Here is a 19,998-nt window from a genome sequence, read left to right on the forward strand (position 1 = left end):
ACCGCCCTTCGCAGTCGGTAGGACTCTGCCTTGTAGACGTCCATGTTTCCTGATGCCAAGCACCCGTATACTAGTACTATCCTACGCACTAGGGACAATTTACAGAAACCAATTAACCTATGAACCGGCACTTCTTTGGAATGTGGGAGGAAACCGGAGCGCCCGGAGAAAACCTACGCGGTTACAGGGAGAACGTAGAAACTCTGTACAGGCAGCACCCGTAGTCAGGATCAAACCCGGATCTCTGACACTGTAAGGCAGCAACTCCACCGCTGTGCCACTGTGCTGACATAGACTGATGACTCAGGGATTTACTCTGAGGCCCCATGTTCAGATTGGTACTTTTTGTCCACTTCCGTCCTCTCTTTGAAAATATGCCAGAATAATCCTTTCCCTAGGTAGACACAAAATGCTGGAGTAACTCAGCGGGACACGCAGCATCCCTAATCCTTTCCCTAATCCACACCATCTATCCTAACTCTGCTTTATCTATATTCCAATTATTCTGTCTTATTCTATGGTGTTAAATGCTCGTAATTACTCTCATTTAATTAAGTCTGCAATGACAGCTTTAAATTGCTTAGTTAGGGAATTTATAAGTAATCCCCTTGGAGCCTTGGACTCATTCATACTGGAGTCTTGAGACAAGATACCATTTGGGCAAAGAAGTGTACGATAATGAGACAGCCTACCAAAGCTGCTTTGATCTGCTTGTAATGTGTAAGGCATACTTTTAACCTGATACAGTTCTGCTTTAGCCATCCCTTTAACATGGCTTGCACTAAACATAATTCCCCCTTGCACTAATTCTTTTTTATTCCCTTATCCTGTACCTGTGGATTGGCTTCTGCAAAATTGTCCCTCGTATGTAGGATGGAACTAGTGCCTGGGTAATTGCTGTTTGGAGCAGGCCGAAGAGCCTGTTTCAATGCTGTATATCTAAACGAAACTAAACTAAACTAAACCAAAAAGGAGAGAGCCAACAACTTCAAGTTCCTGGGCATACACTTCTCCACTGATAAGTCCTGTAAATAGCACATTGATGCTATTACTGGTCCATCACTGATTTTCCAGCATCCTTGGTTCCAGAGCATTTCTGGATTATCCATTTTGCCAGACCAACCGAGGTTACGGCCTCTGAGAGGAGTCCATGATACCGGAACGTTCCGCCTAGGCCGCCGAGATACCTGCCCACAGTCATCCTCGGAAGTCGGCTATGGGAATGAATCTGCCGGTTCCGACTGTGCCGTAATTCCAGAGCCCCGGCCAGAGGGGTCAAATTCAACCCGCCGATCGGCGCAGAAGTCCCGATGAGGTAGAGGTTTATCTTTTTCAGGAAGCCCATAACTTGTTGGGTCAAAAGCCTAGTGCTGGGTGTCACTTTATCAGGGATCAGGCATTGAGACACTGGAGTATTGATAACCTATAAACTAAATAAAGTAGTCAGCCATACCTTTTGCAAAAGTTCTTTATCAGAGGATTCTACATCTGCATCCAGGAAAGGCATAGCAAACGAACTGAGATCCTAGGTGAACAAAACAAAACATTAATATTAATTCGTATTATTTGACACTAACTAAAAATGGTACACAAGCTTACTAATGTTGGGATTATATTTTAAGGAACAGAAAATAGCGAGGAGAATTTTCTTGATTAGTACGGGTATCAGGGGTTATGGCGAGAAGGCAGGAGAATGGGGTTGAGAGGAAAAGATAGAACAGCTATGACTGAATGGCAGAGTAGACCTGATGGGCCGAATGGCCTAATTCTGCTCCTACAGTATAATGTGTGAACTTATGCTTCATGAGAACTTATGAAGCAATTTCTGGCGACAATCCTTTCAACTCATCCAGGAGAGTCTGAGACTCATAGAGCATGGAAGCAGGCCCTTCAGCAAAGCTTGACCATGCTGACTAAGATACCTGTTTACACCTGTCAGTTGCCTGACCCAGAAACTCCTATAAAGCTTCGCTAACCATGTACCTGTCCAAATAGTTCTTACATGTAAATGTTTTTTTATTGGTCCAACCTCAACCACTTCTTCAGGCAGCTCGTTCCATATAAGATTGACTCTCTGTGTGAAGAAGGTCCCTCAGGTTCCTAATGCCTTAAGCCTATTAATGGACAATAAATGCCAAGCTTGACCATGCACACAGTGAAATTATGAAGCAGCGCTAGCAATAAATATGTCAATTGAGCTTGCAATTGGAGGAGAAATATTTAATGATGTGTGGGAAGCTTAATTATTGTTCAACCAAGTGCAACACTGGTTGGTAACACTCTTGGAAACTGTAACCCCATAGAGGACATCATTGCAAAGGATAGTTGTTCACTGTCCCTGTTCACCAACCTCACCAAACTTCCACAGTTCGGACCCAACCATCATATCTCTGTCTCAGTTCAATTGTATATTCACCGAAGGACACTCTGGTCAAGAAGGCTCACCAGCGTCTCTTCTTCCTGAGGAGACTGAAGAAGGTCCATCTGTCTCCTCAGATCCTGGTGAACTTCTACCGCTGCACCATCGAGAGCATCCTTACCAACTGCATCACAGTATGGTATGGCAACTGCTCTGTCCCCGACCGGAAAGCACTGTAGAGGGTGGTGAAAATTGCCCAACGCATCACCGGTTCCTCACTCCCCTCCATTGAGTCTGTCCAAAGCAAGCGATGTCTGCGAAGGGCGCTCAGCATCGCCAAGGACTGCTCTCACCCCAACCATAGACTGTTTACCCTCCTACCATCCGGGAGGCGCTACAGGTCTCTCCGTTGCCGGACCAGCAGGTCCAGGAACAGCTTCTTCCCTGCGGCTGTCACACTACTCAACAATGTACCTCGGTGACTGCCAATCACCCCCCCCCACCCCCCAATCACTCCTCCCACCAGGAAAACACTATGTCTGTATGCATGTAAATAGATGTATTTATTGTCATATTCTATGTCGCTCTTCCAGGGAGATGCTAACTGCATTTCGTTGTCTCTGTACTGTACACTGACAATGACAGTTAAAGTTGAATCTGAATCTGAATCTGAAGTGTTGGAGCGTCTCAGCAGGTCAGGCAGCATCTCTGGAGAACATGGATAGGGTGGCACAGTGGCACAGTGCCTTACAGTGCCAGAGACTCGAGTTAGATCCTGACTACAGGTGCTGTCTACATGAAGCATGTACATTCTCTCTGTGACTGTGTGGGTTTCCTCCGGGTGCACTGGTTTCCTCCCACATACTAAAGATGAGCAGGTTTGTAGGTTAATTGGCTTCTCTCAATTGTCGCCAGTGTGTAGGATAGAACTAGTGTGTGGGTGACTGCTGGTTGACACGGGCTCGGCGGGCCCAATGGTCTGTTTCCATGCTGCATATCTAAATTAAACTAAAGGTGACATTTTGGGTCAGGACCCTTCCTCGAAGAGTCTGAACGCGAGTTCTGATCCATGTTCTCTGAGATGCTGTCTGACCCGCTGAGTTACTCCAGCACTTTGTGCCTTTTTTTGTAAACTTACATCAGCAGAACTTTGTTTCCACTGGTTGCTGTAGGACAGGGGCTCACAAGTGTGAGCCAAACAACTCTGCAAGACCTCTCCGGAGTACAGCATGGAGGGAATAGCAACATCTCAATTGAAACCAACGATGGATTTTATTTCATTTATTTCATTTTAGTTTTAGTTTTAGAGATACAGCGTGGAAACAGGACCTTAACCCTACTGGCAATCGGCCATTCACTAGTTCTATTCTATACACTCGGGATCATTTATAGAAGCCAATTAACTTTGAAACCTGTACATCTTTAGAATGTGGGAGTAAACCGAAGTACCCGGAGAAAACCAGCGAGGTCAGGGGGAGAAAGTACAAACTCCTTACAAACAGCACCCGCAATCAGGATTGAACCTGGGTCTCTGGCGCTGTAATTGTCGACCGTGTTTACAAATAGGCCACAAAACTTTTATCTGTGGGAATTGTGTTACATCATTTACTTCAAGTTGTTCAAGTTGGTAATAAAGACAATGATAAACAGTGGGACCACCTCCAACCAGGCATGGTTTCAGCTGCCTAGCAACTGAGTTGAGAATTGTCATGTTTCTATTGAGTGCATATATCACAGAGCAATGACTATATCTGCCAGGGCACAACAATGAGAAATGAACAGATGGCTAAAGGTGTTTCCTTGACTCTAAGAATGTGCAAAACATCCGTGTCAGGGGATGTGCTTGCTTCGCAAGTACCAAAACACTGGCTGAAAATTGCTGGCAAGGCAACATGACAACTCGGAATTGTAAACAAAGCACTGAAAAGATCAAGGCTGCAATTCAGAGTCGCAAGGTCATCTGGCATGAAAACAGGCCCTTCAACCCATCTTGTCCATGCTGACCAAGGTGCCCCATCTATGCTAGTCCTGCCTTCCTGCCTGCCTGCCTACCTTTAGTGGTTTTAAGCATCTGAAATTCTAATCTAATTTTAAGTAGCTATATCTATCAAAGGTAAAGAGAGAAAGTCGGTTTGAATGTGTGAAGAAACAGAAAAGGAGAGCCCAAAGTTTTAATTACTATGACTCTCGGATCCAAGGGCAACAGAGAAGACAAAACAAGGTTGGGTTCCTGTGGGAGAGTTGTACAAAACCATCCACAGCCACAGCCATGCGAGAGAACTTCCTGAAACACCCCCTCCCCAGAATGACAGACGAGCACCAAAAAAGTGAAGAGAGGCAAGGGAACAAAGAGCAATAATTGTTGTATCAAGCATCAGCACACTGTGACACCATTCCAACTGTCCTGTAACCTCACTAGGGTTGATTGACTCAATGAGTTCAATGTAAGAATACAGGAACAGGAGAGGATGACTTGGCATTCATGCATGCAGGCACATTCAATGACGTCAGGCTCACCTTCTACATCATCCCCACTTTCTTACACTAACTCTATCGCTCTTGATTCCCTTAATATAGAGCAAATGCCCCATGTTCCATAGGCAGCTCTATGGGACTTTGGTTAGGCCACATTTGGAGTATTGTGTGCAGTTCTGGTCTCCCCATTAAGGAATGACGTGCAAGCTTTGGAAAGGGTGCAGAGGTAGTTTACCAGAATGCTGCTTGGATTAGGGGGTATTAGCTACAGGGACAGGTTGGACAGAGTTGGGTTGTTTTCTCTGGATCGCTAAAGGTTGTGGGAAGACCTCATTAAACTGTATAAAATTGAAAAGCATAGATAATGTGGACAGTGAGAATCATTTTGGCAAGATGGAAAAAAAATAAAGTACTAGAGGGTATGGCTTTAAGGCGAGAGGGGCAAAGTTCAAAGGAGACGTGCTGGCTTTATTTTTTAACGTAGAGGGTGGTGAGTGCCTGGAATACACTGTGGTTGATTTAGATAGGTTAGGGGTATTTAAGAGACTTTTGAATAAGCATATCGATATGCAGGGAATGGAGGGATATGGATTATGTGCATCATGTTCGTCACAGACATTATGGGCTGAGAGGCCTGACCCTGTGCTGTACAGTTCTATGAGATTGGTGTATGTTGGCATCATGTACAGCATGGACATCGAGGGCTGGTGGCCTGTGCCTGTGCTGTACTATTCTATGCTCTATGATCCAAACTTTGCCTTCAATACACATAGTGACCCAGCCTCGACAGCCCTCTTGGGGAGACAATTCAAAAGATTCACTACCATTTGAATGAAGAAATTCCATCTCAGCCTAGCCGTACATTATAATCCCTTAAATTGAGACTATCTTGGACAGGGCAAACAACAAACCTGTGTCTGCATTGTCACGTATAGGGTGGCACAGTAGTACAGCAGTGGAGTTGCTGACTCACAGCACCAGAGATCTGGCTTTGATCCTGACTGCGGGTGCTGTCTGTATAGAGTTTGTACCTTCTCCCTGTGACCGTGTGGGTTTTCTCCGGGTGCCACTCTAAAGACGTTCAGGTTTCTAGGTTAATTGGCTTTGGTATAATTGTAACTTGTCCCTAGTATGTAGGCTAGTGCTAGTGTATGGAGTGATTGCTGGTAGGAGTGGACTCGGTGGGCCGATGGTCCTGTTTCTGTGCTGCGCCTCTAAAGGCTGAAGTAAAGTCTAAAAGTTCAGTAAGATTATTTTTAATGTTGTGACTGAATCAGCGCCTTAACCTTAACCACAGTTCTTTCTAATTTTGCTTCTATACAATGAACTGCAGCCTCTATCAGCTACAGTGAAAATGATTTATCACACTCGTAACTCAATTAAACAAAATAATGTAATGTTCTGCAATGTCCTGTTCGTGACTAACTATATTCTTAACACAACAATGATGCATGACTCAGCCCATTGGGTCTATGCTGGGTCCCAGGGAAGCAATCATACCGGTCCCTTTTCCCATATACCCACCCCCCAACACCCTCTTCTTTCCCCATATTTCTGCAACTTATTTCAATCATCAATCAATCAATTTTATTTGTATAGCACATTTAAAAACAACTCACGTTGACCAAAGAAGGTACTAATGTGCTACATACAATGGCACACAGACCGAACAATACATACATAGACTGTTTACAGCGCCCCCTCAGAGGGACTCAAAAACGCTAGGGAGTAGAAATAGATTTTGAGCCTCGACTTAAAGGAATTACGAATCTCGGCTTACGAATCTCGCCCCACCCTCATTTCCCCCCCTCCCGTGATCACCCATTGTAGAGATTTCCTCCCATTCCCCAATCTTCCCACAAACTTGCACTTACCAACCAAAAGAAGATGGACACAAAGTGCTGAAGTAACTCAGCGGGTCGGGCAGCATTTCCGGAGAAAAAGGACGGGAGACATTTCGGATCGGGACCCTTCTTCATACTCTGTGCCTGAAACGTCACCTATCCGTTTCTCCAAAGATGCTGCCTGACCCGCTGAATTACTCCAGCATTTTGTGTCTATTTTTGGTATAAACCAGCATCTGCAGTTCCTCTTTATTAAACCAAAATAAAGATCCCAACGTGACTGCCTGAACAGTTGAATTTTGTCTCCACTGGAACTTTTTTACCAATTATTTTACTGATGATTAAAATGTTGTTCTTAAATTGAAAACTGTCTCGTCAAAGTGACTCCGACATTATCAAACCTCCTCTGAAAACATTAACACTTTGCATTATCACGCTTGCAACATATCTAAAACCTTGTAACGGGATTTCAGACCTGGTAAATAATTGTATTACTGAATTAGTACAGAATTCAGCATTTATTGTAATCTCCATATGGGTATGTTTATATCAGAATCTTGTAAAACCATGAGTAAAATAAATTGGCCAAATTGTTATGGAATAATTATAGAACAGAAGCAACAGCTTGCATTTCTATGGTATTTCAGGTGGCGCCATCGTAGTGGCAGCCTCGCCAGCAGCTATCCGTCCTTTCACCCTTTTTGTTATTTTTAATGTGTCTAAAAGTATGTTTTAAAGGTTTCTTAGTCTTTTTTATGTGGGGGGAATAGGGGGAAACTGATTCCCAGTCACTTACCTGGACGGAGATGATTCTTTTCTCCGAGTCGCATCTATGCCCCCCCCCTCGCGGCCTACCAACTGGAGACAGACCAGAACTTCAGCGGCGGCGCAACACTGAATTATCATCGCGGAGCGGGACGATGTCTTCCTGGGGATCGCCTGTGTTGGAGCTCTGGAGTGTTGGGCCTGCTGACTTTCACACTGTGGAGCTGTGATTTGCAGAGCTTCTAGCCACGGGCGGCGCTGACTTAAACATCTCGGAGGCCTGGGATCCCTTGCCGGGGGTCACCAGTGTTGGAGCTCCACCTAGCTCGGCCTGTGAACTTCCGAAGCCGCGGTCTCCGGTAAGAAGCGGCCGATTAGGAAACTCCAGGCCGCAAGTGTGTTCCGATCCATTCCGACGCTGGAGCTCCGATCATCCCGGCGAGAGGGCCTGAACATCGGGCCGTCCGTAGCGGCGACTGCGGAGGCTTCAAAGGCCCCGACCACGGATGAACAAAGAGGAAGATGACTGAACTTTATTGCCTTCCCTCACAGTGGGAAATGTTGATTCCGCTGTGTGGGGATGTTCATGTTAAATTCTATTGTGTATTGTGTCCTTTTTATTTGTATGGCTGTATGGCAACTCAAATCTCACTGTGCCAAATGGTGCATGTGACAAGAAATGTAACTTGAACTTAAACTTAAGATGCCTTAAACATTGTTAAAATGACCCAAGGTAGACAAAATTGCTGGAGATACTCAGCAGGTACGGCAGCATCTATGCTCCATAGATGCTGCCGCACCTGCTGGGTTTCTCCAGCAATTTTGTCTACCTTCGATTTTCCAGCATCAGCAGTTCCTTCTTGAACGTTAAAATGACCCAATCTGTTCATTACCAAATGAAACTTTATGAGTACCACATGAGTTATTAGGAAATTAACCAAAAACTTGATCAAAAGATCTAGGTGGTTAAAGGACATTCCAAGGAGGGAGTATTTTATTTAATTTAGTTTAGAGATACGTCGTGGAAACAAGCCCTTCTGCCCACCGACTCCGTACCAACAAACGATCACCCGTACATAAGCACCATCCGACACACGGGACCATTTACAAATCTGGCTTTGGAGTGTGGGAGGAAACCGGAGCACCCAAAAAATACCCATGTGGCTACAGGGAGAACGTGCAAACTCCTTATAGATATCACCCATTGTCAGGATCGAACCCGGGTCTCTGGCACTGTAAGACAGCAACTCTACCATCACTTTCATGGTGCCAGCCACCATCAGGTTCTTGTACGCAACATAACATTAACCTCAGCTACTACGATCTTCTCTGGACTGGACTTCATTGGTTACACGAGACTTTGGTTTAGGCTTAATTATGGTTATCATAAAGTTAATTTATTGTACTTTTGATTATTATGTTATCTATGATATACTTCTTGATTAGCACGGGTGTGTTCTTGATTAGTACAGGTGTCAGCAGTTATGGGAAGAAGGCAGGAGAATGGGGTGAGGAGGGAGAGATAGATCAACCATGATAGAATGGCAGAGTAGACTTGATGGGCCGAATGGCCCAATTCTGCTCCTGTCTCTTATGATCCTATGATGTATGTGTTATAAAATGCTGCAGCAGGTAAGAATTTCATTGTTCCGTTGTCGGTACATACGACAATTAAAATCTTGATTCTTGCAGCAGCGAACCAAAAGAAAGATAGCAGGACCCTGGATGGTTCTGAAAACAACAATGATGCTAAACTGAGATGCTGTCACACTGAGGAGCTGATGGAAAAAGTTGAGCCCAATTTTTGTGACTGTTAGAATAGGCCTATCAAAAAAGTACAGATGCTGGAAATCTGAAATAAACTGTTATGAAGTGCATAATAAAACTGTAGCATTGGAAGCAGATACAATGGTATTTAAGACACCTTTAGATAGGCACATTGATATGCAGATTTTGGAGGGGGCTATGGATAATCAGGAAACCCATGTGCGGTTCTCAAAACTGAAAAGTCTATAACTTGGCATGGTGTTCACTGTGGACATTGTGGGCTGAGGAGCCTGTTCTTTTACAGCAGGGGTTCCCAACTTGTTTTGTCCCAATTACCCCTGGCAACTATAATAGCACATAATGTTATTTCACTTATTTATGAACAACTAATGATGAACAGATACCGGTATACCAGAACCAAACGCAGTCAGTCAATGAGAAAAAATATATACAAATCCAAAATCAACAAATGTACCCCCTGGGTCAGCAAAATTTACCCCCTGGGGGTACATGTACCCCAGGTTGGGAACCCTTGTTTTAGAGTATTGTTCTATGTTCTAGGTTGAGGTTTATTATTGACTATAAAGCCGGATGTATCAATGGCCGTATAAAGCAGGTATCAATGCCGTACAGAGGAACAGTGAAAGGCTTTGTTTGCATGCATGCTTTAGGGCGACAGTGGCGCAGCGGTAGAGATCCGGGTTCGATCTGGACTGCGGGTGCTGTCTGTAAAGAGTTTGCACATTCTCCCTGTGACCGCGTGGGTCAATAAGTTTGTAGGTTTATTGGCTTCAGTAAAATTGTAAATTGTGTAGGAGAGTGTTAATGTTTTAGTTTCAGTTTTTGTTTATTGTCACGTGTACCGAGGTACAGTGAAACGCTTTTGTTGCGTGCTGACAGGGTGACTGCTGGTCGGCGCTGGACTTGGTGGGCTGAGGGGCCTGTTTCCACACTGTATCTCGAAAGAAAAGGATGCTATCCGATCAATCAGATAATACCATACAAAATTACAATCGTGTCAAACTAAAGTGCAATGAGTAGAGTAGAGAGGAAGAATAGGAAGCAGAGAGGAGTGGTAATTGATGGGATGTGTTTAGGTCTAGGTGCGTTCCAAGGTCTGGTCAAGGCGGCAAAGGTCATCGCTTGCTAGCCCAGGGACTGAGTGGCAAACATTCCATCCCTCAATAGACTTAACTGCTACACCCTGTTATTCACACTTGCTTTTGGTTGTGTTTTTGTCAGAGGCTTCGTCAGCCAGGGTTACATTTCAAAGGAAGGGTAAAATCCACAGCAGACAAAACGTTTTAAATCTTGCAGAAAGCAAGCAGGTTGCCCAACCTCCGTTTCCACAGCTATCAAAAATAAAGCATCTCTAAGCATTTTACTTTACGTTGTTAACCTAAATTCTGTTACATTCTTTTTTGGGTTTTCTCCGGTTGCTCGGGTTTCCTCCCACACTCCAAAGACGTACAAGTTTGTAAGTTAATTGGCTGCAGTAAAAGTGTAAATTGCTCCTAATGTGCAGGATAGTGTTTGTGTACGGGATGATCGGTGGTTGGGACGGACTTGGTGGGCCAAAGGGCCTGTTTCCACGCTGTATCTCTAAGGTCTAAAGTCCTGGGTAACAAAACCTACCTGTCAGATATTTTCACAACAGAGATTGAAATCTGATGTTATGATCCATGCTTTTTGACATAGTTAAAGGTTTCAAAGGTCTTTTATTGTCACGGGTACCGATTAAGGTACAGTGATATGCAAATTACCATACAGCCATACCAAAAAAGCAACAAAACACACAACTACATAAAGGTTAACATAAACATCCACCACAGTGGATTCCCTACATTCCTCACTGTGATGGAAGGCAATAAAGTCTAATCTTCTTCCCTCATTTTTCTGCCGCGGCTGGAGCAGTCGAACCATCAGTCGGGGCGATCGAATCTCCCGCGCCGGGGCAATCGAATCTCCCGCATTGGGGCGGTCAAAGCTCCTGAGGCTCGGAGCTCCCGAAGTCGGTCTCTAACCAGAGACTGCGAGCTCCACGATGTTAAAGTCCGCAGGCTCCCATGATAGAGCACAGAGGTTGATCCCTGGCAAAGGGGTCGCGAGCTCCGCGATGTTAAAGTCCGCAGGCTCCCATGATAGAGCACAGAGGTTGATCCCTGGCAAAGGGGTCGCGAGCTCTGCGATGCTAAAGTCGCGCAGGCTCCTGCAGTGGAGCTCCCGAAGTCGGTCTCCAACAAAAGACGCCAACTTCTCCATATTAGGCCGCAGTGCGGACAGATACAATACATTTTTTTAAATCGCATCTCCGTCGAGGTAAGAGATTAGAAAAAGGTTTCCTCCAACCCCCCCCACCCCCACCCCACATAAATCAAGCTATAGAACACTAAAACATACATTTAACACATACTATTAAAACAACGAAGACGAAGAAAGGGACAAACTGTTGGCGAGGCAGCCATTGCTGGCGCCACCAGTGAAGATTCTGTCCTGTATGTCCGTCTGTACTTCTTTTACTGACAATAAATGATGTTATAGGCATCACATGACAGGGGACAAAAACTTAACAAACAGCAAGTCCATTAATATCATTGTCTGTGGAACTGATGTGCCACAATGTTGAGAACTATATTCTGCACTCTGTATCTCCCCTTTGCACTATCAACTGTATTTATCGTGAATTTAACTTAATTGTACTTATGAATAATATCAGATCTGATTGGATTGCATGCAAAATAAAGCTTTTCACTGTACTTCAGCATACTTGACAATAATAAACCTGAATACATACTCAGCGATTACAACAACCGCCCCCATTCTTCCTCTTTTATCCATTGTACTTTAGTTTGACTTGATTGTGCTTATGTTCAGTATTATAGAAACATAGAAAATAGGTGCAGGAGTAGGCCATTTGGCCCTTCGAGATCGCACCATTTAATATGATCATGCTGATCATGCAGAATCAGTACCCCGTTCCTGCTTTCTCCCCATATCCCTTGATTCCGTCAGCCCTAAAAGCTAGATCTAACTCTCCCTTGAATACATGCAGTGAATTGTCCTCCACTGCCTTCTGTGGCAGAGAAGTCCACAGATTTACAACTCTTTGGCTGAAGAAGATTTTCCTCATCTCAGTCCTCCTACTTATCTGATCGATTGGATATTGTGCATATCCAAAGCTTTTCACTGTACCTCCGCACATGTAACAATGATAAAGCTAAACCTAGAACATACAACCGCACTTCACGAGTACGGGCCCTTCACCCCACAATGTGCACACTGAGCCTGGTGCCAAGTTAAACTAATGTCCTTTCCCTGCACATGATCAATATCCCCCAATTCCCTGCAGAAAGGAAAATCCTGAAGATCTGAAATAAAAGCAGAAATTGTTGGAAACACGCAACAGGTCAGGATAGTGTTAGTGTACAGGAGTGCCACAAAACCCGTTGAGAGGTTTTTGGGCTGGAATGTTAATGATATTTCTCTTTCCACAGAGCAATTTCAGCATTTTCTTTCATTATTTAATCCAATTAATGCCTTTTACCAGACCATGCGTTGTGTAATTTGTGGTAAAATGAATGTTCTGGAGATGATTTTAACTCGGGAAATGCCACCATTTCTATCCAAATCATCCACATTTTCCCCAGGGCTGTTTACAAAGAGCACTTAGTTCACCTACTTCGATGAGGAGGGAGACACAAGAGTGTAGATGGTGGAATGTGGAGCGTAGAACAAACTGCTGGAGGAACTCAGTGCCTCTCTATTGGGGCAGGGAGTGGGGGGTCAGTGTTTCAGATGCAGGGTCTCAACCAAAACTTTGCCAATTCTTCCCCCACCCCCATCGCTCTGCCTCAGAGAAAAAGGGCATACTTTTAGAAAGGAGGTGAGGAGGAATTTCTTTAGCCAGAGGGTGGTGGATGTGTGGGATTCATTGCCATAGGCGGCTGTGGAGGACAAGTCAATGGGTGTTATTAAGTCGTAAATTGACAGATTCTTGATCAGTAAGGATGTCAAGGGCTATGGGGAGAATGGGGTTGAGAGGGAAAGATACAGTAGATCAACCATGATTGAATAGTGGAGTAGACTCGATGGTCCGAATGGCCTAATTCTGCTCCTATGACAGAATAAAAACCCCTGCAGATGCTGAGTTCCTCTACCCGTTTGCTTTCTGCCCTGTCAGATAGGAACCTCTCTTCATCGGTCCCTTAAGGGCCTGTCCCACTGTGCGAGGTCATTCAAGAGTTCTCCCGAGTTTCCCCTGATTCGAACTCGGAGAATTACGGTAATAGCCGTTCGTAGGTACTCGGGGGTCTTGTGGACATTTTTCACAGTGCTGAAAAAACTTCACGAGTTACCGCGTTTCCCGAGTATCTGCCGTTAGCATTACGAGCCGCTACGAGACATCCATGAGCTCCGACGTAGCCGCTACGTACATTTTACGTACTTACCACGAGTTTGATTTTTTTTTTTAAACTCGGGAGAGCTCTTGAATTACCTCGTACAGTAGGACAGGCCCTTTACTGCCAGGTCAAATGAAGTCAGCTTTAGGGGATGTTTGTCCGCTCTGTTGCTGCTGTATTGTGGATGGGCTCAACGTTAGGTACTGCTTCGTGCAGTGAACTGCAAGGTCCAGTAGAAAAAGACACAAAGTGCTGGAGTAGCTCAGCAGGTCAGGCAGCATCTCAGGAGAACGTGGATAGGTGACGTTTTGGTCGGGACTCTTCTTCAGACGGGTGACGCTTCAGGTCGGGACTCTTCTTCATGTTCACTCTTCTTCATATCAGCTTGACTGACATATCCCTGCAGCCAAAAAAGTATATAACCACGACAACTGACAGGAGGGAATAGACAGACCCCACTGGAGCTGTTATGGGTCAGCACCTCATTACAGCAGTGGCGTAGATTGTAAACAGTCTAGCTGCATCTCTAAAAAGCTACAATAAATAAAATAAAGATACCCTGGAGTCTGCGAGAGCTGGGGCGGAAGATGACTCACAGGTGGATTACCCGGCTACAGATCACGGAACGGAAAAGACTACGAGTAGGATTAATGCATCAATGAAGGACAGCGGCTCAGTAGTAGAGGGAAAGAAGCTCCAGGTCTGTTCTTGTGGTTGGCAGAAAGTACCAACAGCAAAGGGCGACAGAATACATCAGGGAAAGAAGAAGTGCTTGTTAGAGGGAGTGCAGGGAAATTGCATTGAGCAGTACTTCTTGTGAAGTCAGTCGAGTGAAGTCCAGCGATGGGTAAAAAACCACAGTTTGCAGGATATTATTACCCCTGCTACTGATGAGGAGGGAACAAGCACTGTAGAGGGGGACCTAGGTGGTGGTGATGTTAATCTGCCAGTCAGGGAGAAGAACGGTGAGCTGAAACCTAGAGTTACAGTGCCCTCCATAATGTTTGGGACAAAGACCCATCATTTCTTTATTTGCCTCTGTGCTCCACAATTTGAGATTTGTAATAGAAAAAAATCACATGTGGTTCAAGTGCACATTGTCAGATTTTATTAAAGGGTATTTTTATACATTTTGGTTTCACCATGTAGAAATTACAGCTGTGTTTATACATAGTCCCCCCATTTCAGGGCACCATAATGTTTGGGACACACGGCTTCACGGGTGTTTGTAATTGCTCAGGTGTGTTTAATTGCCTCCTTAATGCAGGTATAACAGAACTCTCAGCACCTAGTCTTTCCTCCAGTCTTTCCATCACCTTTGGAAACTTTTATTGCTGTTTATCAACAGGTGGACCAAAGTTGTGCCAATGGAAGTCAAAGAAACCATTATGAGACTGAGAAACGAGAATAAAACTGTTAGAGACATCAGCCAAACCTTAGGCTGACCAAAATCAACTGTTTAGAACATCATTAAGAAGAAAGAGAGCGCTGGTGAGCTTAATCATCGCAAAGGGACTGGCAGGCCAAGGAAGAACTCCACAGCTGATGCCAGAAAAATTATCTCTATAATAAAGAAACAATCCCCCAAAATCTGTCCAACAGATCAGAAACACTCTTCAGGAGTCAAATGTGGATTTGTCAATGACCACTGTCCGCAGAAGACTTCATGAACAGAAATACAGAGGCTACACTGCATGATAGTAGATACTGGTAGCATAGGTGGTATAGAGAGCAGGTATCGAGGGGGGAGGGAGGGAGGAGGGAGGGAGGTTGATTGGTTGATCGGTTCTGGGACGCCAACTGTTGAGCCTTCCCGAGGTGTTGTGGGCCTAACTCAACGAAACACCAATGAAGAGAGGTGCCCACTTGACAAACCACAATGATATACTTGCATCTACAGGATCTGTTTTTTTTAAAGAGCTAATTAATATGTAGGTAGCTATTTTGCGGGGGGTTTTTTTGCATATGGAGTCATTTATTGTAAGTTGGTGTATTTAGTTAGCTAATACTTTGGTTTTGGGCTTGGTTTTCTTAGTTGAGCGCGTATCCTGGAGTTATAGCACGTACTTTGTGTTGTAATTTGTAATTTGTAATTTGTAATTTGGTTCCACAGCACTTGCTTGTGGCAAAATCTCCTCAAGCACTTTGAAAGGATGTTATGAAGCAAACTCTGATTCCAAGCCACATGAAGGGATACTGGAAATAGAAACAAAGTGCTGGAGTAATTCTGCGGGTCAGACAACATCTCTGGAGAAAAAGAATGGGTGATGTTTCTGGTCAGGACCCTTCTTTGGACTGAAAGTAAGGGGTGAAGAGCTGGAGGTGAGAAAAGGCCTCCAGGGTTGATAAAAGACCAATCAGGGCTGGCCACAAGTGACCTCAGGCAGGGTGGTGCCCTGGTAGGGCCCACTGTTGGCTAGGGAAGAAGTGAGCTCAAGAGGGATACAATGTGGTGAACTGGTTAAACAACTTGGATGGAGGAAGGGGGAGGGGGGTTGGGGGTTGGGGATGAGTGTAGGGAGAAGTTATTTAAAATTAGAGAATTCAACGTTCACACTGCTGGGATGTAAGCTGCACAAGCAAAATAGGAGGTGCTGTTTTTCCAGTTTGCGTGAGGCCTCACTCTGGCAATGGAGGAGGCCCAGGACAGAAAGGTCAGTGTGGGAATGGGAAGCGGAGTTGAAATGGTTGGCAACCGGGAGATCCCATAGGCCTTGGCGGATGGACAAAACCCTGGGCATCAAGCCACATCTACTGTAGAACCTTGGAAATAAGGTAGTGAAGGCTGAGAGGAAATTCAGGACCTTGACAGCTGAAGGTGTAGTCAGAAATCTAGGGGAAAGTACATCTTGAGCATTGAATGTAGATATCAAATTAGACAAGTAGATCACAGCTTCACTTATAATGAGTGGGCGGCACGGTGGCGCAGCAGTAGAGTAGCAGCCTTACAGCGCCAGAGACCCGGGTCCCATCCCTGACTATGGGTGCTGTCTGTACAGAATTTGTACGTTTTCCCCGTGACCGCGTGGGTTTTCTCCGGGTGCTCCGGTTTCCTCCAAACTCCAAAGACTTGCAGGTTTGTAGGTTAATTGGCTTCTGTAAATTGATCGCTGGTCGGCACGGACCATGTTGGCCGATGGGCCTGTTTCTGCGCTGTAACTCTAATGTCTAAAGAGTGCTTGGATCCCTGGTGTTGCATCTTTTGCAGCTGCCTTGGATGTTGCTGTGACAGGGCCAGTGGCTATTGCTATTGCTGGAGATGGGAGAAAATTGCCCAATGTAGTTGATTTCCTGGTGCACCTCCCCACAGCAACCTGGAGATTGGTCTCCCCATTTTCATTCGCCCTGAGATCTTCTTCGAGATGAGTCAAAATCAGAAAGCATCGAAACGGGCCCTTCGGCCAAACTTGCCCACACTGACCAAGATGCCCCAACTACACTCGTCTCACCTCCCTGTGATTGGCCCTAATCCTTCTCAACCTTTCCTGTCCATGTACCTGTCCAAATGTCTCTTCGATGTTGTACCTGCCTCCACTACCTTCAATGACAGTACCTGCCTCAACTACCTCCTCTGGCAGCTCAATCTATACACTCACCACCCTTTGTGTGAAAAACTTGCCCCTCGGGTTCCTGTTAAATCTTCCCCCCCCGCACCTTAAACCTGTGTGCTATGATTTTTGATTCCCTTACTCTGGGTAAAAGTGTCTGTGCATTCATGGTGCATCCAATGGTTTGTTTAATTCCTTTGGCTCTCACTTGCAATTTCACCCAATGTTGCTTCAATGCAGCAAAATGCCAAAATAATTTTCCCCGGGTGAATCCCAGCAGATCTGACTGCAAGAACATAGCACACAGAAAAGTACAGCACGGGAACAGGCCCTTCAGCCCACAACATCTGTGCCAAATATGATGACGAGTTAAATTAATATCCTCTGCCTGCTGTGACCCATATTCCTGCATATCCACATGACTGTCTAAAAGCCCCTTTAATGCCACTATCGTATCTGCCTCCACCAATACCCCAGTAGCATGTTCCAGGCACTCACCACGATCTGTGTAAAGAACTTGCCCCACATATCTCCTTTAAACTTTACCTCTCTCATGTTAAAGCTATGCCCTCTCCTCTGTGACATTTCCACACTAGGAAAAAATGTTACCCCATCTATGCCTCTCATAATTTTATATATTTCTATCCAGGTCTCCCCTCAGTTTTCATTGCACCAGAGAAAACAATCCAAGTTTGTCCAACCTCTACTTGTAGCTAAAACCCTCTAATCTAAACAGCATTTTGGAAAATCTCTTTTGCACCCACTCCAAAACCAAGTAAGGAACTGATGTAAAAGTTCTTGTTAAAAACTAAAGCTTGTTTTGTCAGGAAGATTCCAATTAAATAGCTGCATGAGATCTGTTAATATGATCGAGCTGTCTCCTTCCATCCTTATCTCTGGTGACAAACCTATGATTGTGCATGGATGCATTAAAAATCTATTACAATAAAAACTACTTCATACAGTGCATTTAATACAACAAGGATGAATATTTCCCAGCTTAATCAAAGAATCCATCAGTCAAATTGACATATTCAAAGTTAATTTTAGGTTTCTAGTGAAGCAAAAAGCTTTGCAACAGTGAAGTAATTTATCAGTCTTGACCCAGGGTTTCATTGTAAAAATGTAGACAATTTTATCCCCCTTTTACCAATCCGTTGTCGCATTATTTCTATTCTCCTCATTACACTCATGCCTGCCTGCATAAATCTCAGCAGTCACTAACAAATTTAGTGAAGAAGGGTCTCGACCCGAACCATCGCCTATTTCCTTCGCTCCATAGATGCTGCCTCACCCGCTGAGTTTCTCCAGCATTTTTGTCTACCGACAAATTTAGCCTGTCGCCTTCAGTTGTAGCCTGGCTCGCTCTTACAGTGAAAGAAGGCAAACTGTCACAAACAGCACATACTCAGTCGAATTACTTAATTACTGCTGTGAATCACAGCTCAATGTACACGCATTTTGTTTCTCTCTTTTCAGAACATGAATCTGCAAGGGATGTGTGAAATGAAAGGAAGCGCATACTGTGCTCCTGTCTACTTCAGGATGCTCCGTGAAAGCGGCTTGAAACTACAACACTAGCTAATGACAACACCAGCCTGTCACAATGAGCGATGCAGCTGAGCTGAGCTGAGCTTTACTGGATTATGTTGTCTTGCCTGGGCCCATCTTGAAACCTCAGTTACCTTGCTTTTATTTGTGGCCTTCCATCACAGTGAGGAATGTGGAGGAGTCACTGTGGTGGGTGTTTATGTTAATGCAGTCACGGTGGCGCAGCGGTATAGTTGCTTCCTTACAGCAAAATACAGCGCCAGAGACCCAGGTTCGATGCCGACTACGGGTGCTGTCTGCATGGAGTTTGTACGTTCTCCCCGTTATCTGCGTGGGTTTTCTCCGAGATCTTCGGTTTCCCCCCACACTCCAAAGACGTACAGGTTTGTAGGTTAATTGGGCTTGGTGAAAAAATGTAAAAATTGTCCAGTATAAAAATAATTGTCCAACGTCCAGTGCTGAGTGATGCTCTACCTAGAGCTTTCCAGCGTACTACATCCTGATCCAGATACAAAATGTATTTTGTGTGTTCTGTTGCTTTTTATTGGTATGACTATGGCAAATGAAATTCCTCGTATGTTGCAAAACATACTTGGCTAATAAAGTATTATTGTGATTATGATATGATTATGATTACCCACATGGTAACTCGCACAGAGTCCCATTCCTTCATCATGCTGCATTCGGCCATGGACCTGCAACAACTCATGGTCAGGAAACACTTAGACTGTAATATTTTTTTAATCCTCATTCGATTCTAAACCATCTCTCCAGCATCCTTCTCAGCAGGGTCTTGGCCTCTTCCCACTTACCAACTCCAAGTCATCGATCAAAAATGTTCGCTTGCAGAAGAGATCAAGTATCTGTACACTGTGAACGGCTCGATAGTGGTCATGTATTGCCTTTCCGCAGACTGGTTAGCATGCAACAAAAGCTTTTCACTGTCCCTCGATACACGTGACAATAAACTAAACTGACCCGAGATAGACGCCGGGTGCACGCACAAAGTTCCTTGAATGTGGTGACACAAGTAGAAAAGGCGGTGAAGACCCTTCATTGGTCAGCACGGTGAGAGTAGGAGTAGGGATGTCACTTTAAAGCTGCACAAGACGTTGGCAAGACCACACTCAAGGAGGAGAGTGAACAAACCACCCAAATCCTCAAACCTGGCCTGATTTAGATTGTGGCGTGCAGAATGGTGGCGCAGCGGTAGAATTTGCTGCCTTACAGCGCTTGCAGCACTGGAGACCCGGGTTCGATCCCGACTACGGGTGCTGTCTGTACGGAGT

At 44.8% G+C, this 19,998-nt stretch overlaps 1 protein-coding gene across 4 annotated transcripts in view; it reads right to left on the reverse strand.

The window, feature by feature from the left end:
* Positions 1–19,998, reverse strand: part of prkag2 (protein kinase AMP-activated non-catalytic subunit gamma 2) — a 397,145-nt gene that overhangs the window by 239,529 nt on the left and 137,618 nt on the right. For all 4 annotated transcript variants that reach the window (XM_033043953.1, XM_033043954.1, XM_033043955.1 and 1 more), the window contains exon 2: positions 1,454–1,525. In XM_033043953.1, coding sequence (XP_032899844.1) covers positions 1,454–1,525 — 72 coding nt within the window. The remainder of the gene's footprint in view (positions 1–1,453; positions 1,526–19,998) is intronic.

This window comes from Amblyraja radiata, chromosome 2, assembly GCF_010909765.2.
Source record: "Amblyraja radiata isolate CabotCenter1 chromosome 2, sAmbRad1.1.pri, whole genome shotgun sequence".
Lineage (NCBI taxonomy): Eukaryota > Metazoa > Chordata > Chondrichthyes > Rajiformes > Rajidae > Amblyraja > Amblyraja radiata.